At 33.7% G+C, this 22,392-nt stretch overlaps 1 protein-coding gene across 12 annotated transcripts; it reads right to left on the bottom strand.

The window, feature by feature from the left end:
- Positions 1 to 5,196: 5,196 nt before the first annotated feature.
- Positions 5,197 to 22,392, bottom strand: LOC106147815. 12 transcript variants are annotated; one of them, XR_001232792.1, is made up of 8 exons: positions 22,350 to 22,392; positions 15,569 to 15,774; positions 12,848 to 12,878; positions 12,229 to 12,371; positions 11,736 to 11,786; positions 8,542 to 8,687; positions 6,430 to 6,597; positions 5,197 to 5,555 (listed from the first exon to the last, which is right to left on the bottom strand). XR_001232792.1 is itself a non-coding variant. In XM_013510732.1 (7 exons), exons 1-6 carry the CDS (start codon positions 22,379 to 22,381, stop codon positions 8,548 to 8,550), a joined length of 603 nt encoding a protein of 200 aa, XP_013366186.1. In that variant the 5' UTR covers positions 22,382 to 22,392; the 3' UTR covers positions 5,197 to 5,403; positions 8,542 to 8,547. The 12 variants fall into 12 exon arrangements, 8 of the variants coding, with proteins under 8 accessions (XP_013366186.1, XP_013366182.1, XP_013366184.1 ...); XR_001232790.1 differs by having other exon boundaries at positions 8,508 to 8,687; XR_001232791.1 differs by having other exon boundaries at positions 6,369 to 6,597; positions 8,508 to 8,687.

The raw sequence follows: 22,392 nt of genomic DNA on the forward strand, positions 1-22,392 counted from the left end.
GGTCACAACTAGAGACCATACTCATAAGCAAAATAAATCAAACATACATGTGCAAGCACCACATTGTTTCTCTAGTGTAAAGCCTGAAAGAGTTAATTTAAACTAGGAGATATGATAGACATTGGGAATTGATAGGAAAGCACTCATAGGTAAAGGATAACTGGAATATGGGAAAAGAGAAGGGAAAGAAGGAGAAAGTTTGTATATATGGATACGCAGGATAGTTAACACAGGTGTTCTACTGTCCTGTATTTCCTTGCTGAAAGAAACTATCAGTGAGGCATTGGTTGATTAGCTTTGTATGTCTATATGTGTTTTCATGAGAAACTACATTGAAGATATCAATATGTAATACAATAAGCATTGTTAATTCCCTACCACTCTGTTTGTAACTCTGTAATGTCTGTACTGATCCTTTGCTATTTTGTAAAATGTTGTCGGTCTGTCAGTATTTTCCTCCTTTTATTTCTAAAATAAAAAAAAAAAAGAAAATGTAGTAACTTACTGAAGTTCATAAACTGGCAGTCAGCAGAGCTAGACCTTGTCACGTGATGAGCAATCTGATGCAAGACCTCGTGTTCTAACTACTGTAATCTAGTCCCCTCCTTACAACTACCTCATAGCAAAGATTTTAGCCGAGGAAAATAGTTCATACTATGGAAAACTGTCAACATATTCTAAATTTATACCAATAGTTTTGCATTCACTGACTGCTGCTTTTAAAAATCAAATTCTAAAGTGTGAAAAATCATCATTCATACCTAAGTGCTCAGGTCCCATCAGTATCAGTATTATATTCCTAAGGTTGCTCATATGAACAGTCTTACTACTAAATGTGTTGATATTTATCAAGTTTACATCTCCTAAAAAGGTTTCTCCATACGCCATCATCCTTCTAATTAACCCCATAACAAACTCATGTCCTGTCAATTTGTATTACTAAAAATCAAACGCAAGCAATCACCACAGTAGCTTTGATTGCCTTACCCAGAAGTGACACTTTTAGTCTACTTTCCGTGCTATGAGAAGACATATCCTTTTTCAAAACTCAGATCTAATCATGAGGCCCACCTTCTAAACACTTTCCAGTACTTTACAGTCTCTGCAAGTCCTTCATATACTTATCACCATGTAATTCTTCAACTTCAGATTTTCTATTTTACCCATGCTCACTGTTCACACTACATTTTTATTTCCTCTAATAATCCGTATTTCCCACCCTTCGAATTGGAACATGCTGATGAATTAGAATGACAGAAATTAACAAAAAGTATATTAAAAATAGGTAAAATAAAAATATATCTTAGTGTTTTAAATTTATTTTTATTCTAACTTGAAAAAGTGAAGAAGGTGAATAAAAAGAGAATTTGATGGTGAGATGTTTCTTCAAGAAAGAGCTAAAGGGTTATTGCTCCACCTACTATTGAAGAGTCCAAAACACAAAGGTTCTCCAAGGGTTTGCAGCAGGTGAATGAAGATTGGAATAAATGTACATGGTGCCCCCTTGCCTGGCATGGTGCAGCTCAGTTACATAAAAATATAACACAAGATAAAGGCCATCAGCTCATAGCTCTTGGACTGATGTTCTGAAGTAATTTTACAAATGACAAGATAGTACTACTAAGTTAAGAACAACAAACCCATGATATATTAAGGGAGGAATGTTTCAGATGGCTTAGAATACCTGCTCAGAAGAGGGCTCACCCACCTGTCCCGTAGCACCTTTTGCTACTTTGTCAGTGTCTTTTCCATTCTAGGGAGGAGATTCTGCGTGTTCCTCCATAGTCATCCTTTCTACTCTTTTATCTTTGGCTCAGTTTGTCTCTAAGCTTTTTCATTCTTCTTTATATATAGTATATTCATCTTTCACTTCTCAGGTTAAATACTCCTTTTTCTAAAAAAGACACTCCCCCACACTTGAGTAGGAACACGTTTTCAGTGTTCTGTACTTGAGATTGCTTGATGCTATTTTAGAAAATGGAAAGAATTTAAATAACATAAATACATTTTAAACTACATTAAGCCACACATAGTGGTGCACACGTGTAGCACCAAGTATTGGGGATGCTGAGGTGGAAAGTTTGTCTGAGCTCAGGAACTTAAGATCACTCTAAGTGATACTGTGATACACTGGAATAAAATTAAAAAAAATATATTGTTCATATGGTATAATGTAGATTGCTGCCTGGAGTGTGTAATTTTTATAACTACAAAATTTCTACATCTATCATATTATCAGGAAGTTGATACAGTATTGGCATGATTGTATCAAATTTGACTGAGACTATTTCAGTCCTTTGAAACATTGTGCTTAATCACTATATAAAAACATTATTTTGTTTTAATTTCTGATCAGGAGTCTACATATCTACTCTCCATTACATAGTTTATATACTATCAATTCACAAGGTAGTGTATCTTTTCCTTATTGTGTAAATCAGTGAGAGATCAAACTGTGTTTTGTTATGAAGATTTTGAAGGACTAGCAATTACATATCTGATAATGTTGATGATAAAAAATTAAAAGGCAGAAGTATGCAAATAGGAAGTTAAAGGCCTATTAATCTATGGTCTTATATCTCAGGAAAAAGACTATTATTTTGCTTTTACATATTAGCCATAGATTGTGTGTGTATGTGTGTTTGTGGATTTGCATTTATATGATACATCTAGTAGGAGATAATATTTTAAAACCATTTAAATTTTTTATCACTATAATTTAAACATTTCTTTTTGCACAGTGTTGTGTGTACTTCTAAAATAGACATACAGATGGCTGCATATTGTATTGTATAGACAAGTTATACAGTCATTCCACTTGCAATGATTTGCCACTTTCTAGTTTTTTGTTGAATATTTTGGAATAAAATTTTGTGTTTCTCTTATTCAGTTTTCAGGATAAATTCTTAGTAATGAAATACCTGAACATAATATTATGGCTTTATTTTTAAGGTAGTAATTGCTTCATAAATGAATTGCATCTTTCCTCAATAATTGCCAAGTTACTATACATTAAATTTAGCCATTCTAAAAGAATTTTCAACACATAGAGCTATATAATTCTCCACAAAATTCAAGTTTGTATTCTTATGAATGTATAAAAGGATATTAAGCATTACCACATTATTTTAATTACAGACAAAATATTGCTTAAAATTTTAATATGTTGCCTGAAAGAGATATAATCCTTGTGGGGAAAACTGCAGTAGCATACATAAGGATGTGATATTTAACATTTCTTCAGTAAGATATCTTGATTATCACTGCTGTCTACAAAGTGTAATTACAAGTATGATATATGACGGCAATGTTCCAGTGAGTTTTAAAATGTTTCCTATATTGCTCCAAAGTTGTAGAATGTACATTTAAAATGAATGTTTTCTAAATGGGTATGCATGAGGCATGCAAACATATGAATTTTGAAAGGAAGAAAATTATCTCTTTTTCAATCTTAAAATATATTCGTTGGTTTTTGCTCTAGCAATTGCAAAGTCAGGCATCTGTTACTGTTTGGTGTGGTGTTAAATTTCATGGTTTGTTAATTTTGCAGTTCTGTCTAAAAAACTAATACAAGGAAAATGGACTAAGCTTTTATATTGCAAAATTCAGAACATCCCTTGGGTAATTTTTTTTTTCTTCATGGAATTCATTTCACATTTCTCTCTTAAGTGAATAAGTTTCTTGCTTTTTTAAGTTATCAGAAACTATTCTGGATTACTGAATTTTAGACCCATTAAAATAATAAAACCAAGGCTATGCATCATTAATTCTCAAATACTAATTTTTGAGATTCTTTCACTATATACAGAAGAAGATAATATAAAATTTTGTGTTAAAAATCTATGTTTTCCCTTTGTCCACAATTACAGTAAATTAAATTTTATTATTTTCAAACTATATTAATCATTATAGTTGATCTTTGACTGAAAATATGTTCACTTGACAATATCAAAATTTCACTACTTGGGGCTGGGGATTTAGCTCAGCGGCAAAAGCGCCTGCCTGGCAAGCGCAAGGTCATGAGTTCGGTTCCCGGTACTGGAGAAAAAGCCAAAAAAAGAAAAAAAAAAAAAAAAAATTTCACTACTCACTTAATAAACTCGGCACATATATGGCTGCAGGGGCAGGCCTGTTAGGGAACGTTGATTCAGAGATAAAGATCTCTGTAGTTTGAAACTGTGAGCCTTCCCTTCCTAGAGGTGTGCTTTCCAGCTGTGGGACTAAAGGTATTGTCGAGATTTTCCTAGCAAAGTTAATCTCAAGACTATATTCTCCCACATAAGAATTGATAGGTAAATACATTGAACAAGTACATATAAAACAGAGATTGAAAGCAATATTGGTACAAAATAAACTGTGAGCCTAACAGAAAGTCTTCTGTCCAGTTTTCAAAAGACTAGTTAAAACTAGTAGGTGGTTTTATATAACTAAACAGAAGAAAGAGAAAGCACAATAACATTTTAGTACATACGTCTGAAATGGTCTTTATGTGTTCAGATGTTGTCTAAGATTCCATGCTGCTGTAGTCAGGGTTCTAGTAGAAGAAGAAGGGAACCTATATACTCCAAGTATACAAATCAGTATGCAGAGAATCAGAAGCACATTCACCTCTTGTAATGTCAGGTAGAGGAAAGATCAAAGAAGCAAGAAGCCACTGTGGATTCACTCATCCTATCACAACATATCAAGAGGTTTTGCAAGAGGCTTTCCACAGGGGCTGTTCTGAATACTGAGAATCTGCTGGAAACTCCTCCATTCTCACAGGTCTCGGTGATTGTGAGGGAGCCCCTCTCAGCCCTCCCTGTAGCCACAGGACCAAAGCAGGTGCCTGCTATGAGTTATCTTTAGCTCCTCTGAGAATCCCCCTTGTCCTATGACTACCTCTGGAAGAGAATGGTGTCCTTTATTCTTCTAGCTCCCAAGTGTTCTACTACTGTCACTCTTGGCAGATTCTACTCAGGAATACTACCAGAAGATTTGGGAGACTGTCTTTTCTCAAAGCAGAAGTTATCGATACTAAATTGATAACAGATTTACACAGATATTAATGTTCTTGGATGTGTTATTCATTAAGATTATATAAACAATATAATAATTCTAATTACATATTCTTAGCTAAGTAATATTAACAGCTGGGATCTTAATACATGTAAGTTAAATTAATTTAAATGATAGATGAGAATAAATATTTGGAGTGTAAAATATTAATATATTCAAATAAACCAAGTAAAGTAAGGAAAGGTGGTTGATATGATTTCTTTTTTGTTTCTTGAAAACGAAGCACACTTCCTCATGTTCATCTGGAGTCACCAGGTTATGAATGACCCTTCTTACAAATGTAGGATTTGGGGTATTTCCGTTTCTCTGCGTTTCCACCATTCCAGTCCAGACTCCCATCATCTGCTGCGTGGAGGACAGAATTAGCTTCCTCTCTGGTCTTCCTGCAGCTGATTGTTCCCACCACCTCCTTTCAATCTGTTTCCACGTTATAGTTAGAGTGATATTTTCAAATTGAAAAATCTGATGATGTCACAGCTAGATATACCACGACTGTTCTGAGGAGATACCAAACTATTAGTTCACCATTTTCCATAAACCTTGGTATTAAGAGATGCAGTAACTTAGCGAAATCTCGAAACTTCTGACTTTACTACTAAAATAAAATTACTGTTTCAAAAGTAGTAGTAAGAGAATAAGCACTAATACACTGCCTGATATACATTGAATCAATAACTGTTATGTTCTATTTATCTCTTCTTTGTGCTAAAACAACTCTTAAAAAAATTAGTAGTTAACTGATACCTGAACTGAAATAAAATATATAAACTGAACTAAAAATGTGAAATTGCTCTCATTGTGAATATTTTTATAGTTTTATTGAAGTATCATTAGCATACTTCAATACTTCAAATTATAATTTACTGAGGTTAAAGTTATGGTAAGCTTTCACATATCCCCCACGAAACCTTACCAAAATAAAAATATTTATTTTTCTAATTCTGTCACATTTCCAATAATGCAACCATCACTTTCTTCTAGTTATAAGGCAATCATTTCTATGTTTTCTGGTACTATAGGTTAATTTGCAATTTCTGTATTTTTATAAAAGTGAAATTATCAGTATGTTTTTAAAAAATACTTTGTCTATTGTTCCACCTTTGAACTGTTGTTAAAACCAACTGATCATACTGTTGTATGTGTCTCTATTGTGTATGTATTTTTTTGATTAAACTTTGTGTCTATGTTGTCTTAGCATTGCACATAAAAATTGGTAAACATGAGGTGTTCAACTACACTTTACTTTCTCAAAAATGTTTTGAATATGTTCTCATTAAGTCAGCACTTTAAAAAATTACCTAAAGCTTTACCTAAGTTTCTTTTTCTGTTTCATAATTCTATTCAGGCTGCTACATCATATTTAATCATCACCTTCCTTAGCTTCCTTTTGGTGCACATGGTTTCTCAAACTTCTTGTTTTGTATAAACTTGAAAATGTTGTGGAGTACTTGGTCACATATTTTCTAAGGATGTTCCTCAGGAATAAATGGGGTTACAGGCCATTGACAGGAAGGCCAAAGACCACCATTCTCAATGTGCCTAAAAGATAAATGCCGTTTATGTGAGTTTTCATGGTGATGATCATCTTGATGCACTGGTAAAAATAGTAATAGCCACATTTTTCTACTGTGAAAGTATTGTCTCTTATACCTTTCCATATTGTACTTTTAAAAGTCCAGATTTAAGAATTGAAGGTTATGGTCTACCTCCTGGCCTGGAAAGTATCTATGAATGTGAATTAGAGTTGTTCTACTTTGTCCTTTCTCCACTGTTAATATTTTTTATATAATTGTTTTTCTATCTTTCATAATATTATAGTAATCCTAGCTAGTATAAACCCATATGACATTATTTGGATTGGTGCTCATTAGCCATTATAAACTCTTCCATTTGTCCATTTATCTCTTTGGAATTACACCCTTAACTGTGTTGGTGGTTTATTGAGGCAGAAGAGAAGAAAATGGTGAGCACTTTTTTACCACCTGGTGTCATGCAGGATGATTCAGACTTATTTTGTGTATTTTAGTCTTCAACCCTAGAGTTTAGTCTCATTAAAAAAAAATGAATTGGAAAATGACATTAAAAACATCTATGTAGTGGGTGTATTTTTCAATATTAATTAGCATGAATTAATTAATCCATTTGTTTTGCCACTGGGGTTTAAACCCGGGATGCTCCAGTATTGAACTGTATGACCAACACTGTTGTCTTTGTTTTATTGTGATTATTTGTGTGTGTGTGTGTGTGTGTGTGTGAGAGAGAGAGAGAGAGAGAGAGAGAGAGAGAGAGAGAGAGAGAGAAAGAGAGAGAGAAAGAGAGAGAGATAGGGTCTGCTGAATCCTTACACTGCCAAGGCTGGGGTTGAACTTGAAATCCCCTTTCTTCGACATCCTAGAGTTCTGAGATTACAGGCCTGGGCCACTGTTATAGCCAGCTGAGTTAGATAGAAATATTATAGGCAGTCAGACAGGGCCAGGCCCTCCAAGGAGCCAATATAGCAGACAAGATACCTTACAAATGGAGAGGTGGTACTTTCTTAGGGCCAGATCTCAAGACCAAAGACTAAACAAACACACCCACTTACTTCCCAAGGGATGGACATCAGGGATTGATATTCTAAATAGGTAGCGATCACCTTGAAGAGTCCTTGTCCCAGCCCCTTACAGGAAAAGCCCCTGTTCTGTATTCATGCCCACTTGCTATGTGATTCACTTCCCCATTTGATCCCAATTTATTCAATTTTACTTGAACAATTCTTATTGGCTGATCATAGTTTTGTCCATTTTCCCCTTACCTTGGACCTGCCTCACCTCATGGTTTTGCTCTATAAAAGTCCCTAGAAAAGACAGAGTCTGGGGTAACCCACTCGGGCCCCCCTTCTGTCCCTCTCTTGGACAGAAGCTTTCTTTCCCTCAATAAATATATTCTGCTCTTTACCTTTGTTGTTCCTAAAATTCATTCTTTGATTTTGGAGAACATAAATTCATCCCAGATATCATTCAGGTTGGGAGTTTCTATTTTCCTATATCACCACCAAACCCTGCTATGAATTAAATTAAATATTAAGTCAGCTTCACTCTTTTGTTTTGATCCCTTCTTCAATTTGAGTTTGTATTATGTATTTTTAAGTTTGATAGATTAACATTATAAGTTTCACTTTATTTTTGGATAAATGTTAGTCTATGCTCATGATGCATATTCATCTATGGTTCTATTTGATTATTTTTCTGATCTTGCTTGAAGAAAATTATTTGTTTATTGTCCCAGCATTTTAAAGTTTATATTACTTGAACTTTAAATTATTGCTTCTGAGAAACAGCCAAAAAATTCCATAATGAATTGTATGATTCTGGAAGCTTATATATCTGACCTCTTCCTTTATACTATGATATAGTAAAGATTTCTGGTGATGCTTATAAAGAATTATACCATCTTACTTTTCCCCATACCAATGCTACAATATGAAAGTACAAGCTTTTGAACCAGTTTTCAAAACGATCTCCAGATGTTGCAGCAGGTTATAGCCGTCAGCACGCTGAGACTGCCACTGTTTCCCTTAGCTGTTGGTGTGTGCTGTGCACTCCAGAGCACATCCGTGAAACCCTTCCTAGTGATGACCGGGTTAGTTTCTAGAGGACAAATGGACAGTGAAATTTAGGCAGTAGTATGCAAGTTTTAAAAGAAAGTCATAAGTACAAAAGGGGCATATGAAATAACATTTCTATGAACAAAATTTGGATATACCACTGTGTAGAATCTATCTTCACAATGTGTGTTCAAGTCTAAAAAATTAACGTTTAATTCTTTATAATTTGAGAGAGTAACTCTAGGTTTTTATGACTCTTCCTTCCATTTCCATTTTGTAATTGATGGAAAGGATGTTAGGCACAGAGAGAAAGTTGGACCAAGCAGAGATTCAATCATACACAGGACTGTAAACAGAATGCATATACAGGAGTCACATACAGAAACTTGGCAGACCATTGATTTTACTATAGCTTTATATTACTTATATTATTGTTGTGATGAATTACATTTATTCTATTAGCAATTTATAAAATCATTCATGGATTACAATATGTCATGTCTGAATCTTTCCTTAAATTTCATTGTCAAACAGCAGTCATGATATCTACACATCTGAAAACAGGAAGAGAGACTATACATATGCATGCACACAGCCTATATACAGTTTATGCTTTCAATCCCCAATTTATGCATTACTTGTTCAGTGAATGTCCTCTCCATGTGGGCCTCTTGCTTTTATTTCCAACACCACAATCATACATAAACCTTTTTTTGTTTTTGATGTAACAGCACTGTGAGATTTATCTTGTTGGTTCCTTGTTTTTCATATTAAGCTGGTACAAACCATAGCTCTAATTCTATGTGAATGTAAAAGTGATTTGACTGAAGTCAAGCTCATATAGATGCATCCTAGGGCCTGTTTCATTGTGTAGGTAATGGAACTTGAAACTATTATGAAATCATTTGATTTTTACATTTGCTTTTTAAATTTTTCCCACACGCATTCACTATTCTCTAATCAATTCCATACTTTGTATGCCATTTTATGGCAAAATGTTACAAAATTACAATACAAAGGATTTAAAGTTCTAGATTTCAAGAAATTGTTATAAACCTTGTGTAATGAGGGCAGTGTCATGTTGGCAAATAAGGGCACTAACATCAACAAGGTGAAAATAAAAAGTCAAAATAGATTTTCCTATATACACAATTGATTTTGCACAGAGTTCCAGAGTAATATATTGAAAAAGATAGTCCTAATAAATTATAATGTTGTAACAATGATTAAACATATATAAACAGAGCATATATATATGTGTGTGTGTGTATGTATATATATATATATATATACAGAGAGAGAGAGACAGAGAGAGAGGTAGAGAGTGAGGGATAGACAGAGACAGACAGAGAGAGAGAGAGAGGGAGAGAGAGAAATGTACATATATATCAGGAAAAAGAGAATATTATAAAATTTTAATACTGAATTTATTGAGATATCATGAGATTAATAAAAGTTACCTTTGGCCTCTACATTTACAAGTGGTACTCAAAGTGGTGGTCATTAGCTTCTGGACATTTATTAGTATGGTGAACTACTGCTTGGGTCCCCTTGGTAACTGAGATTGTTGCACATGCATTTTCAATTTCTTTTTTAAAGGACGGCAGTATAGTGTTTTTTTTGCTAACACTACATCATCCAGGGTCCCCCATATGAGAGTAACACTATTTGTTTAAAGACCATCATACTGTTTTTCTTTTCAGAAGTCTGTATACATTTTGAATATATGTGTATTATATATGCACATATATTCAATTATATTAATTCAAATGATGACAAAAATAGAGAAAATCACATTTTCAGAAAAATAAGAGGTAAAATTTTCATGATAGGAAACTAAAAATCAACTATAATTATTGTCAGAGCTAGGAGCAGTAACCTTAGCTCTCTGGGAGGCTGAGTCAAGGAGCCCAGCCTGGCGAACAGCAAGACCCTGCACTAAAATTAAAAATAAGTTGTTAGGTGATGGGTTTGTAACTCAGTTTGAAGGCCTTGTTTCCATCTCCTGAAATGGACAAAGAAAGGTAATTCTTTCTACAGTTCTCAAAATGCTGTCATGTGCAGTTAAAATGACATCTCCTTCATGTTTTTCCAAATTCTTCCAACACAAATTTAGATCCCATAGTAATACCTTCTTAATCCCCAAATGACCCCTAGGGCATGTAGTTTCCTTTGATGAAACAAAGAGCAATAAATAAAACTCTAAAATTTTAATTTTGCTCCTGATAGTCTGTGAAGAAAACCAATTTAATTATAGATGAGAAGCATGCCAACATGCCAATATAAATAACACAAAATAATTTAAGTATAGTGTGCTGACACATGCTACTATAATCTAGTTACAAAAGTGTCAAACTGTAAATTAAAAAAAAATACTACTTCTAATTGTAAGTGAAATAGAAATGAGTATTGCTAATATAGATGTACAAGAACATGCTGATAAAACTATAATAAATTATTTAAAGAACAAAAGGTCTCTAAAATTTAGTATACTATGAAGATAAATTAGAATTGTTAACATCATAAAAGCCAGAATGTGTTTATATTAATGAACTTTTTTTTTATTATAAAGATAAAAAACTAACTAAACAACAACAATGAAGACAAAATCAAAACAACACAGAAACAATAATAATGATACATGATCTCAAGGAAAATCATAGGAATTAACAATGATTGTTACATTACATACTGTTATCTTCAACCAATTTGCTCAGTCCATGAGATGTAAGAATGTAAGACTGATCAAACAATCAAGGACGATAACAAGTAATAAAAAAAAATTGGAAATGATGTACAGTGTCACCATACAAGATGGCAGGAATTTAACAATGGTTCTTATACTGCATATTGTTGTTTTCAAATCAGTCTTTCTGATTACCAGATATAAGGAGGCCGAATTGGTCAAGATAAAAGAAAATATTAAGCATTGACTGTTCCTTTCAATAAACCACAGACATCAGCAGTACACCTATCCCAACTATCCTTGTATATATATATTTTTTGTTTTTTTTATCTTTTCTCTTTAAAATGAAAAAGCAGAATTTTAAAAATGTCTGTAAATTGAATAAAATTCAAAGAAAATTCCTACCTGTTGCCAAATAACTTTCTTCAGGTGGAATTTGATCAGATGTGTCTGAATCTAATTGAGAAAAAAAATGTTCAAGAAGGACTAAACTTCATTTTACACATAACTCTAAAGACAATAGGGGACTAGCTCTACTATATATTTATATTCATAATATAAAAAGAGCATCTGTTATACAAATGAGATCAACCAAACACAATATCAGGTCCAGACGAAAACCAGCTCCTTGTAGACAAATATATCCACTTAACACATGACAGATGGTGTTGGAAACCATCGGAAAACACAAACCTTTAAGTAAGTGGTGGAACAATGAACAACTTGCTATCCGCAAACATAAAATAATAACAAGGCTCAATTTCCCATCATTCACAGCAAATATAAATTGTGAATTCTTTGTGAGTAGTTGTAGAAGAGAAATTGAAAGGCTTAGAAGTCAGTTGCTCTATGATGTTTATTTTTAAAATGGTTTTATAAATACAATGATTTTGCCCACCATAGTAAGTTTGTTCTGCAGTTCTCTTCTGAAGGGTTTGGGTTGTTTCCATAACTTTGGTGTTGTGAATGCTGAAGCAGTAAGCGTAGAAGGGTAGGCATCTCTTGGAGATCCTGCTTTCAGTGAAATCTTTTGGATATAATCTGAAAGTAGAATTGCAAAATCTATTTTTCGTTTTAACTGGTAGTTCCACTTTTAATTTTTTTGTTTGTTTGTTTGTTTTTTTCCGGTACCAGGAACCGAACTCACGACCTTGCGCTTACCAGGCAGGCGCTTTTGCCGCTGAGCTAAATCCCCAGCCCCACTTTTAATTTTTTTAAGAACCTTCATATTATTTTTCTTAACAGCAACGCAAGTTTAAATTCCCACATTTTGACCTGGACTTGACTGATGATTGTTTGACTGTTTGGTTGAGTTATGGTAAGAACCATCCTAAAACATGAGGCAGGGTATCTTGTGGTTTGGATTTGCATTATCTTGATGATTAGCAGCGTTGTTCATCTTTTTAATTGCATATTTATTGGCAACTTTGCTTTGTTCTAAGTGAAATTAGACACTTGCAAAAAAAAGATGCTGTGTGCTTTAAATTTTTTAAAGTATTTAACATAGCCACACTCACAGAAACAGAGCATAATGATCATCGCCAGGGTCTGTAGTAAAGAGAAAAAGTAGAGATACAAATGTTCAGTTTTACAAGAAATAATACTGGATATATACTGGATATAATACTGGATATAACTGGATATAACTGGATATGTAATACTGGATATAACACTGAATCTATACTTTATAACTTTGTGGTTACACATAACAATTTTCCATTGTGGAAATGAAGGTGACTTATGAGGGTTGATCTAAGTTAAAAGTTCTTCCACACATGAAGATATATCGTAACGTGAAATCAGGAGCAAGGTGCATATTTGTACAAAAGGCCCTAGGGCTATGTCAAATTATAACTTTTTCATGTCAAAAAATCATGGAACCTTGTAATTTCAACTCTCCACTTTTCAAAAGCCTACATTTTAGAGATAATTCATGTAATATTTCAATTAAAAATATACAATGAAACACATTAGTGATTAATATTTGAAAGTAGAACTGCAAGGTAAATTCATGTTACAACTTCATAAGCAAACCACTAACAAACTCTTTTAAATACTTTCTATTCTTGTGTATTAATTTTATAAGATATCGTGTTGTAATGTTATTTTCCTACATGTACACACCATATGTTGATTACATCCTTTTCCCGTACTGCTCTCACTTACACCCACCCCCATTCCCTTTTCCTGTTGCCTCAGAATATTCTCCCTTGCCCTTTCACGTCATCTCTCTTTAAAGATTTCTCATATTATGGAAAATATGCTATGTTCTTCCTGAACCTGATTTCCATCATTTAACACGATGATCTCCAGTTGCCACCATTTTGTTTTCTGGAAAATGGCATTTTTTATTTGCCTTTATGGTTAAATAATGTTAAATTTTAAAATTCAATTTAGATCATAAGATATTTTATATATCCAGTTATATCCAGTATTATACCCATTGTTATACCCAGTATATATCCATCATTTAGAAATGATCATAAGCAAAAAACAATAGCATTCCCTTCTATCACAGGGGAGCACATACAGTGAAACACAGTTTTATGTTTGTCATCCCTTAGCAAAGCAAGAAGCATGCTTCCCCTTAAGACCTCAATGAAAAGACATGCACAAAAGGATTTACACAAACATTGTTGAAAATATTTAAAACTGAAAATAATCTAAGAGTTTATCAGTAATGGAATGAAAAGATGTCATAGCATAGCTATAAGATTGTATTGCATAATAATGTACTATGATCATTATCGAAATAAAGTAAGTGGGTCCTGAGATTATAAGAAATCAATTTCCTTTGGGTAATATTTAAAAAGAGATGTTAACAAACATAATTTCAGTGAATAGTATAAAGGGAATAATTAACATAAAATTAAAAATATGGGTTGCTCTTTAAGGAATGAGTACCTGTGATCGATTCTGGCAGCAGTAAAACCCAGTCGTATGCCTGGCTCGCTGGATCCAGATATTGCATTTGCTGTAGTTTTATGAATTACACATTTCTATAGTTTTTAAGTGTATGCTACATTTTCTTTAAGTTTCATAACTAAAAGTACATCAAAATATCTCAACATAAAAATCTAGAATTAATAAAAACAATTTTTCACCTGAGACTCAGGAAAGTTAATAAAATATATAGTATAGAACATTAGAAATCTCTAAATTGTACAACTTGTAGGACAACTAGGCATCCATATAAATATTTCCTTCTAAGTCAAAGACACAAATATCACAGATTTATTATCATTTTTATTTATGAAAATGTCCTAAGTCTGAATAGTAAAACTGAAAAAAGAAGACTGTGTTTTAGGAGAAAGTTTAAAGATTATAATGAGTAATGATCTAACAGATCATGGTAACTATGATGCAGTATACATGTAGAAGACTTTAAAGACACCATGTGATGTTACATCTTTTCTTGATAACATTTTTTGTTACATTACTTTCAAAAGAAACTCAATTGCCTTTCTCTTCAATCCACAAATTACAGAGTTTTACCTGGTAGTTTAATGAGGAAAAGTTGACATTACTAACAAGCTACAAAATATTTGTAAAATGACTTGCTCTCAAGATATGGTAAAATAATACTAACAATTTTTAATACTAAAAAATGTGTAAATGACAGTATATATAGTTGTGTTGATAGGATATTCATAAATTGTTATTTTCAGAAATTTTAGCTATATACCTGAAGAATTCACAGGAGAACAAAGCTTAAGTCCTTTATATGATTTTCAACACTTATCAAAATTTTTATGTGAAAAAAATTGTCCAGAAATACCTGTATAGAAACACAGATAAACGGGTGCATGTGCATGCGCGCGCACACACACACACACACACACACATGCAAAGTCAAAGTAGATAGCATGGCTGGTCAAACTTTTGGGAGGCCAAGCATCAGTGAATAAAGAGGAAGTGACTAGGGTTGCATATAAAATATTTAATGTAGTTAATGTGATTAAGTAATACAACTTCTCTTATTTCCTCCACTTTATTATAACATTTCTAATATTATGTCTTGTATATGTAAATAAAATAATACTCAGCATAAAATTGTTTGTTATCATTTTATACTTCCTATACCTGCAAAAATAGCTGAAAAATTATTCTAATATAGTAAATTATACAGCACTAGAATCCCCAGTGTAATAAAGTAAGACAATGTATATATTTCCTTAGTAACCATAAACACCAGTCCTCACAGGCACACACACCTAGGCAGGTTGAAATGTTCTTACCAGTAACTGCTGCTTTTGTGCTTCCAAGTGCCGTAAGTGCAGGCCCGAATGTGATGGACACAGGAATCACACTTAGCCCTGATCTGCTCTGTATCTTCCCTGTGCAGTGTTCTCTTCTTACCTGCGCAGTTCTCTGGAGCACCGCAGTAATTGATGCCACACTGTTACCTATGCAGGGCCACAGGAGACCGTTGGCCTGGACAGGACTGTTATTATTTTACTTGAGATAGTCAGGTAAAATCATAAAGGTAAAAAATAATTTTATTGGTTAAAAGTTCTTTTAGACTGTTGTTTCTAAATAAGAGAGGTAGTTGTTATTCTGTTATTCTTTACCACTTGAACCACAGTAGAAGATTCTATCGATGTAGAGAAGTATTTACATAATTACTAAGACACATTAGTTCTATGCTTGACATCTGTGCTTAACTCCTTATCTCTTCCTGATTCCCAATTCTGAACTGTAAATATTGCTTTTGAAATGAAAAATAAAAATAATCCCCAAAGACAGGGGAAATCAAGCTTGTAAGGCAAAACCAATCACAAAAACAATAATACAGATTTCAGCAGCAGCACCAAATACACGAGAAAATACACAAAATTATGCATGAAACGCACAAAGAAATTGCCACACATTGCCCTAGGCAAGAGAATTAATGGATGATTAACATTTAATCAACAAGACAAAGTTCATATAATTAAACAAAGTTCATTTGACATAGGAAAAATATAATTCCCAAACTGTTAAATGTCAAATGTACCAAGTCTATGGTCTCACGACACAGAGGAATAAAGCTGAAAACCAAAGAGGGCGTTAGCTGAGTTTTATTGGAAATAGGGAGAGGAATACCTCCTGGATTTCCAGAAGGTGGTCCTGATTTGGTGGACACCAAAGCCCTTTGTCAGGGATAACTGGCACAGCAAAATCACATGGATACAACATGGGTCAAACCACAATCTACCTTAGAGGATACACATATAGGTACTTAGCTAATATTGATCCAATAGGGAAGTGAGTCATATAGCAGGGGGTTATGGAAAGAACAAGGCATTTTGAGGAAGGTAGGGAAGTATGGATCCAGTGGCTCTGGTCACCTACTTATGTGTCTCACCCCTTTCTGGGTGCCCTGGACCAGGTGGTGCTAATTGCAGTATAATCTAAAATTGCTGTTTGTCTAGGGAGACATACAAACCTGGCAGTTGCTTCTCCATCTTGAAACCTGGCTCTCTTAAGATTCTCCTAGAGCTATTTTTTTTTGTGCTGATTTCCTTGAGGGCTCAATCCCTCTCTGATTATACATTAATAGCTATCTAACAGCTGTCTGTTATACATTGTCATCTAGTAAATTATCCATCAAGTATAATAATTATATGAGTGTATGTAAATTCTTACTGTTGAAGTTGAAGCCCCTTTTTACTGCACCAAGGAAGATGAGAATATACAAACCACACAAGCCCCACAGAACAAACTGTGCATATTCTGAGCTGGAGACACATGAACTAAGCTCATAAACAGAACCTTACAATTTTCACCATGAGATGAACTGTTTCCAGTCAAGCAGTGTTAATCATTCATCTAGAGGTGACTCTCCTAAATTAATAATTTTGTTCTTAACTCTACAATCTATTAATTCTGGATTTTATAAGCAAATTTACATTTTTTTTTTCTCAAAGGTAAGGTTTATCTAAAAGAAACATGTTTTGCCTTCAAGGCAAAAATAATGAAATTCACACAGTATGAGGAGGATTCCTTTGGAATAAAAAAATTTATATTTCTTACTACTAGTCCAGGTGCCACATTAGAACATTTTTTACTCACATATGTTCCTTTCTCTTTTTTTTATTTAACTCCATCACAAAGTTCAGTGAAACATTCCAGTCTCTAATACACATTCCTCTCTTTTGACCTTGATCTCTTTCATCTAAGATTGGCAGATGTGAGGCCCCGAGGCAAAGCCACTGCCTTGGAGAATCCAACAGAGCTGAAGACTAATACATTCTATTTTTGGAATTTTACAGTCTCCAATCAGTACATTTACTTTGGTAAGTGAGACTTGTGATTCCCATTCACTTCCTGCTGTGGCCAATTTCTAGGAGGTACCAGTACTTTGCTTTTTAGGGGTCTGAAATCGTATCTATCTGTTAAGATTACCAATTTGGAAGGAAAAAAATAGTATGCTCCCACCTGAAATAAAACAAGAACCGAAAACCAAGACCAAACCAAACCGAAACCAAACAATAAAACAAACAAAGAAACAAAAAACAGACAATACATGCCCTTCAAAGCTCCATGGAATCTGCTAAATTTCTTTTCAACAAAACAAACCATTAAAGGATTTTATTAATATTCCTGCATTACCACCTACTCTGTGTGTATTATTAATCATCCTTTCCTTTCCCAATGAAGACCCCAAAGCAATTTAAGCTTGGATCACAGCATGTCCCTATGAAGACAGATATAAACTCAGAAAAATGATGTATTGCCAAGTCTCAAGCTTTATTTGCACAAATACTTGGCCAACTCATTCTAAAAACCTAAAGATTCTACCAAAGTGTACTTAAATACATCCCTGAATTTATCTGCATGAGAGATACTCAGATTCATCTTATGCTATAACCTATCACAGACCCTAGACTAAGTCCGAAAATCTCATTTTAAGTGACTCCTGTTGTTCTCTTCTGTAATTTTAGCTATTTGGGAGGCTGATGCTGGAGAATGGCATTGTTTAAGCTGTGTTGTCCCCCAAAAAATGTGTAGAGCCCTTGACAAGTATCCTAAGGTCCTGGGTTCAATCCTCAGCATGGGATATGAAAGCAAAAACAAAAAACTTGCTTTAAGAGTTGTTCTGGACTCGCAACCAGAAACGAACCAAATGGTACCAACCGACAAACACCAAGACGCACGGACGGCCAATTGGAATTTAGGACGAGCCTTTATTCCTGGTCAGGGACTGACTGAGAGCCTCCACGCAGGAAAGGATCAGACCAGTGCCCATCCAGGGATGAGAGTAGCTTTTATACCCTAAAACCGCATCCTGTTTGGCAAACACATGTCACATCTGTAACAATGAGGGGGCTCTTTTTCTGTTTTCCTTCTTTGTATGGCAGGAACAGTACTTTCTGAGAATCCGGGAGGGGTAGAGCATTTAAGGGGAGAACAATACATTTTGGGAGTCCAGGAAGGGCAGGGCGTTTACAACCAGTTTAAAACCATACATTCCAGAAATGGTAAACATGAAGATCTAACCCCACGGCAGGGGTGGGAACTGGGAATCAAACTAGAACCTTTGATGTCTGTGGTGGGGCTTTTACAAGAGTCATTTTATTTTATTGTCCTTTTCTTTCTTTTTGATGTTCCCTGTAAATGGTTCTCATGAACTGATGCCTCCCACTTCTTACACTAAGTTATTAGGGAGTAGCAGCAGGACTCAGGACAGATACACAACTGGGTGAACATTGATCAAGTTGCATCTCATCAAAGTTAAGGCCTATCTTCTTGGTCAGACTCCTCTAACTCTTGCTAAAATATTTCCTTGTATTATTTAGTGAATGTCTGAAATTCTCAGAACTGTAGAATTCTGTTTACAACAATGAAGTTATACACAAGAACTTTATGAACCATGATCTTGCTACTTAAGTCAGAGGTGATCCTTATGTATTCCTGCTTAGACACTTACACTATGGTATCTATTAAACTTTATAAGCAACATCAATTTGCATTAGATGTGGACCCTGTTGAAGGGGCATGTAATCTAATAGTGGAGATCATATTGGTATATATTACGAAAGGAGGTAAAATAAAATACCACAAGTGGAGTGCAAACAAAGCACCATTTTCTTCTAGGACTAGTAGCATCAACACATTATCACTTTTTAGATTCTTATAAATAGCTAACTCCATGAGCTGGCTGAATTAGAATAGTATGATTTTGCATTACAGAGTTATAAAAATAAAAATGTTAATGTGTTCTTATGTCAAGTGAAATTTTATGAATTTTACCTTGACTATTCAGATGCCTTCTCAATTAAAAACAAAAAAAGCCAAATCCACCTATTTCTGAAGAAAGAACATACGACTGGAATAATTGTAGATTTTACAATAATAATGCATTTGCAATGTGCATATGTATGTGTGTAGTTTTATTCAGTGTTATTTTTGTTCCTTTTTTTTCCTTTGGTGGACAACTTAAGGGGACCAAGATATCCCATTAACAAAGATGTAAGACTGTTTACAGCAAAGACATGAATTTATAAAAAAGATATCATTAGTATTGCATTACATACAAGCTAAAATTCTTTTTGGAACCTAAGTCAGGTTTTTCTGTCATTAACAATTTCAAAGATATTTACATGCTTCTCAAAATTAATGTTTCTTTGGAAGTCAATAAGTAAAAATGTTGTAGTCAGGTGCTATTACTCTGACTGTAAAAAGCAGTGAGAAGTATTACCTTAAAACTTTTATCTTCCTTTCCTCTACTGAGTGAGGGCTTGCTGGGATAATTTGGAGTGTGAAGCAGTTTTATCATTGTTCTAGATTTCCTAATGGTCCTTTGCACAGTCGAGGAAAAGGACAAATGTCAACCACATATGTGGATTTCAAAAGAGCTATCATATTTTTAACCCACAAGGACAATCTAGGCAATTGTCAAGGTCAAAGAAATGAAAACATTGATGGAAATTTCTCCATGGCAGGAGGTAATTTGTAGGCATGTTATACTCAGTCTGCAGAGAAGTGATAATGACTTCCAAGTACATAGAAATTGTTCTCTACATTGCAGATATTCTCAGACCTCTTAGGCATTAATAAAAAAAATAAACCTAAGGTTAAATGGTGTGTACAAATGTTCCTCTTGTCTGAGAGAACCCTAGTTAACGATGACAATAAGACAAAAAGTCTTATATTCATCAAAGAAAATAGAAGCAAAAGATGATCAAAGTTGCTGAGTTAATTATAAACATGTCAATGCTTATGCATAAATATTAGAAGTTAAAGCCAGTACCCAGTTTTTAGAAATTGCTCAGAAACAAAACCCTCAGATATCTGATGTGCTTGATCTAGTAAGACTAAAAATAAATGAAATCTTAATAGATTGAGTAGATAATAAAAGATGAATTTATGGTAAACTTTTAGCATCTATGATAGAATATATCTGTCTCAAGAGATTAATCTAAACAAAAAAAGAGATTTTTTAACCAGATTTTCATAATCTGATTGTTCTAGAGCTATGTATGGGGTTTGGGCAAGACAATTAGTGAGCTATCCAGATAAGGTGAACTCCAAGAAACATAAAATATTTTCATACATATTACTGAATTCTAGACCTAAAAATTTAGCTGAAAATTTAACCTTAGTTAACTGGCATGGGTATGCAAGTTTCATGCTTTTAAAAACATTTTTACATTGATACTAAATTATTTGTATCAATAATGATTTCCTATGTCCCAAAAATTGGTCTATTATTTTTCTTTGAGAGATACACACAGGTCTCTATACTAAGGACAGTTCATATAAAATCTGTAATTCAAAAATATATACATAAATAAAAACAGTGCCCCTCAAAGCCTTGTCATCCTAAATATAAACATGTTGCTCTTTGAGCAATTCTACCCAAGGAATGAATATAGATTACTCAGTTGTTAACATCATATGACAGTCCTTGTTTTGCCTCCATGTTCATTAAGAAATTTTCTAATTCAAATATAAATTCCTATGTATATTTACTCATAAAGAGAAAACAAGTGAATCATAGGATACCCAGTCTATTTGGTCATATTTGGTTTTATATAAGTACATTGTCATTAGTAAAAATGTAAGTAGTTGTATTTTGTTACTGTAAATGAGTTTCTAGTTAAAATTCTGAACATCTCTTAACATACTAGCAGAAATTTTGAAATGATAGATGTGAAGCCCAATTCCTAAAACATAATAATCCAGTTTAATAATCAGGTAATGTCACAGATCTGGAAGACACCAGTTATGCAGTCAGGTTCCTGTAGGTGATGCTTCCTGTCTTGCTTAAGAGCAATGAGTAAATAGAATCACACTAGAGAAAACAACCCTAAAATCCACATAGAACCTGAAGATTCTCAGAAAAGCAAAAGCAATCCTGGGCAGCAAGAGTAAAGCAGGAGGTATCACAATACCTGACTTCAAGACTACACTGATAAAAACAGCATGGTATTAGTGTAAAACCAAACAGATGGATCAATGGAACAGAAAATCTCCTGGCACATTCATATAGCTAATCTTTCACAAAGAGGCCAAAAACCTATGTTGGCAGAAAGATAATCGTTTTAGTAAATGTTGCTATCCATATGCAAAAGCTGGATCCATAAGTCTCACCATGTACTAAACTAAAATCGAAGTGGATCAGAGATGAAATTTAAAACAGAAACATTTAAACTACCAGAAGATAAAATAGGTAAAAATCTTAAAGCATTGGGGTAGGTAAGGACTTTCTGAACAGATCTTGTATGGCACAAAAAATAGTAGCAAGAATCAACAAATGGGATTACAATAAAATAAAAATCTTCTGTATATAAAAGGAAACAATCAACAGAGTACACAGAAAATCTGCAGAATGGGAAAAACTTTTAGCAGATATTCCTCAAACAGAGGAATAATATCTACAATATATAAAGAACTCCAAAGTAGACCCCCAAAATGAAATACCCAGTCAAACAACAGACAAGTAAAATAAATAGACACTTCTCAGAAGAAGTACAAATGACCAATAAACATATGAAAAAATGTGGAACATCTCGGCAGGAGACCGTGACTAACCTCCATTGTATATTAGTAGCCATCTTAAGCATTGTTTCTGTTG

This window comes from Chinchilla lanigera, unplaced genomic scaffold, assembly GCF_000276665.1.
Source record: "Chinchilla lanigera isolate Chin_1 unplaced genomic scaffold, ChiLan1.0 scaffold00010, whole genome shotgun sequence".
NCBI lineage: Eukaryota > Metazoa > Chordata > Mammalia > Rodentia > Chinchillidae > Chinchilla > Chinchilla lanigera.

Coding starts and splice junctions, on each gene's coding strand:
- LOC106147815 (XM_013510732.1), bottom strand. CDS start 22,381: ATGCTTAAGATGGCTACTAATATACAATGGAG. Junction 15,775..22,349: donor GCTACTAATATACAATGGAG/GTTAGTCACGGT, acceptor AAATAATAACAG/TCCTGTCCAGGCCAACGGTC. Junction 12,879..15,568: donor CACAAAAGCAGCAGTTACTG/GTAAGAACATTT, acceptor TCTTTACTACAG/ACCCTGGCGATGATCATTAT.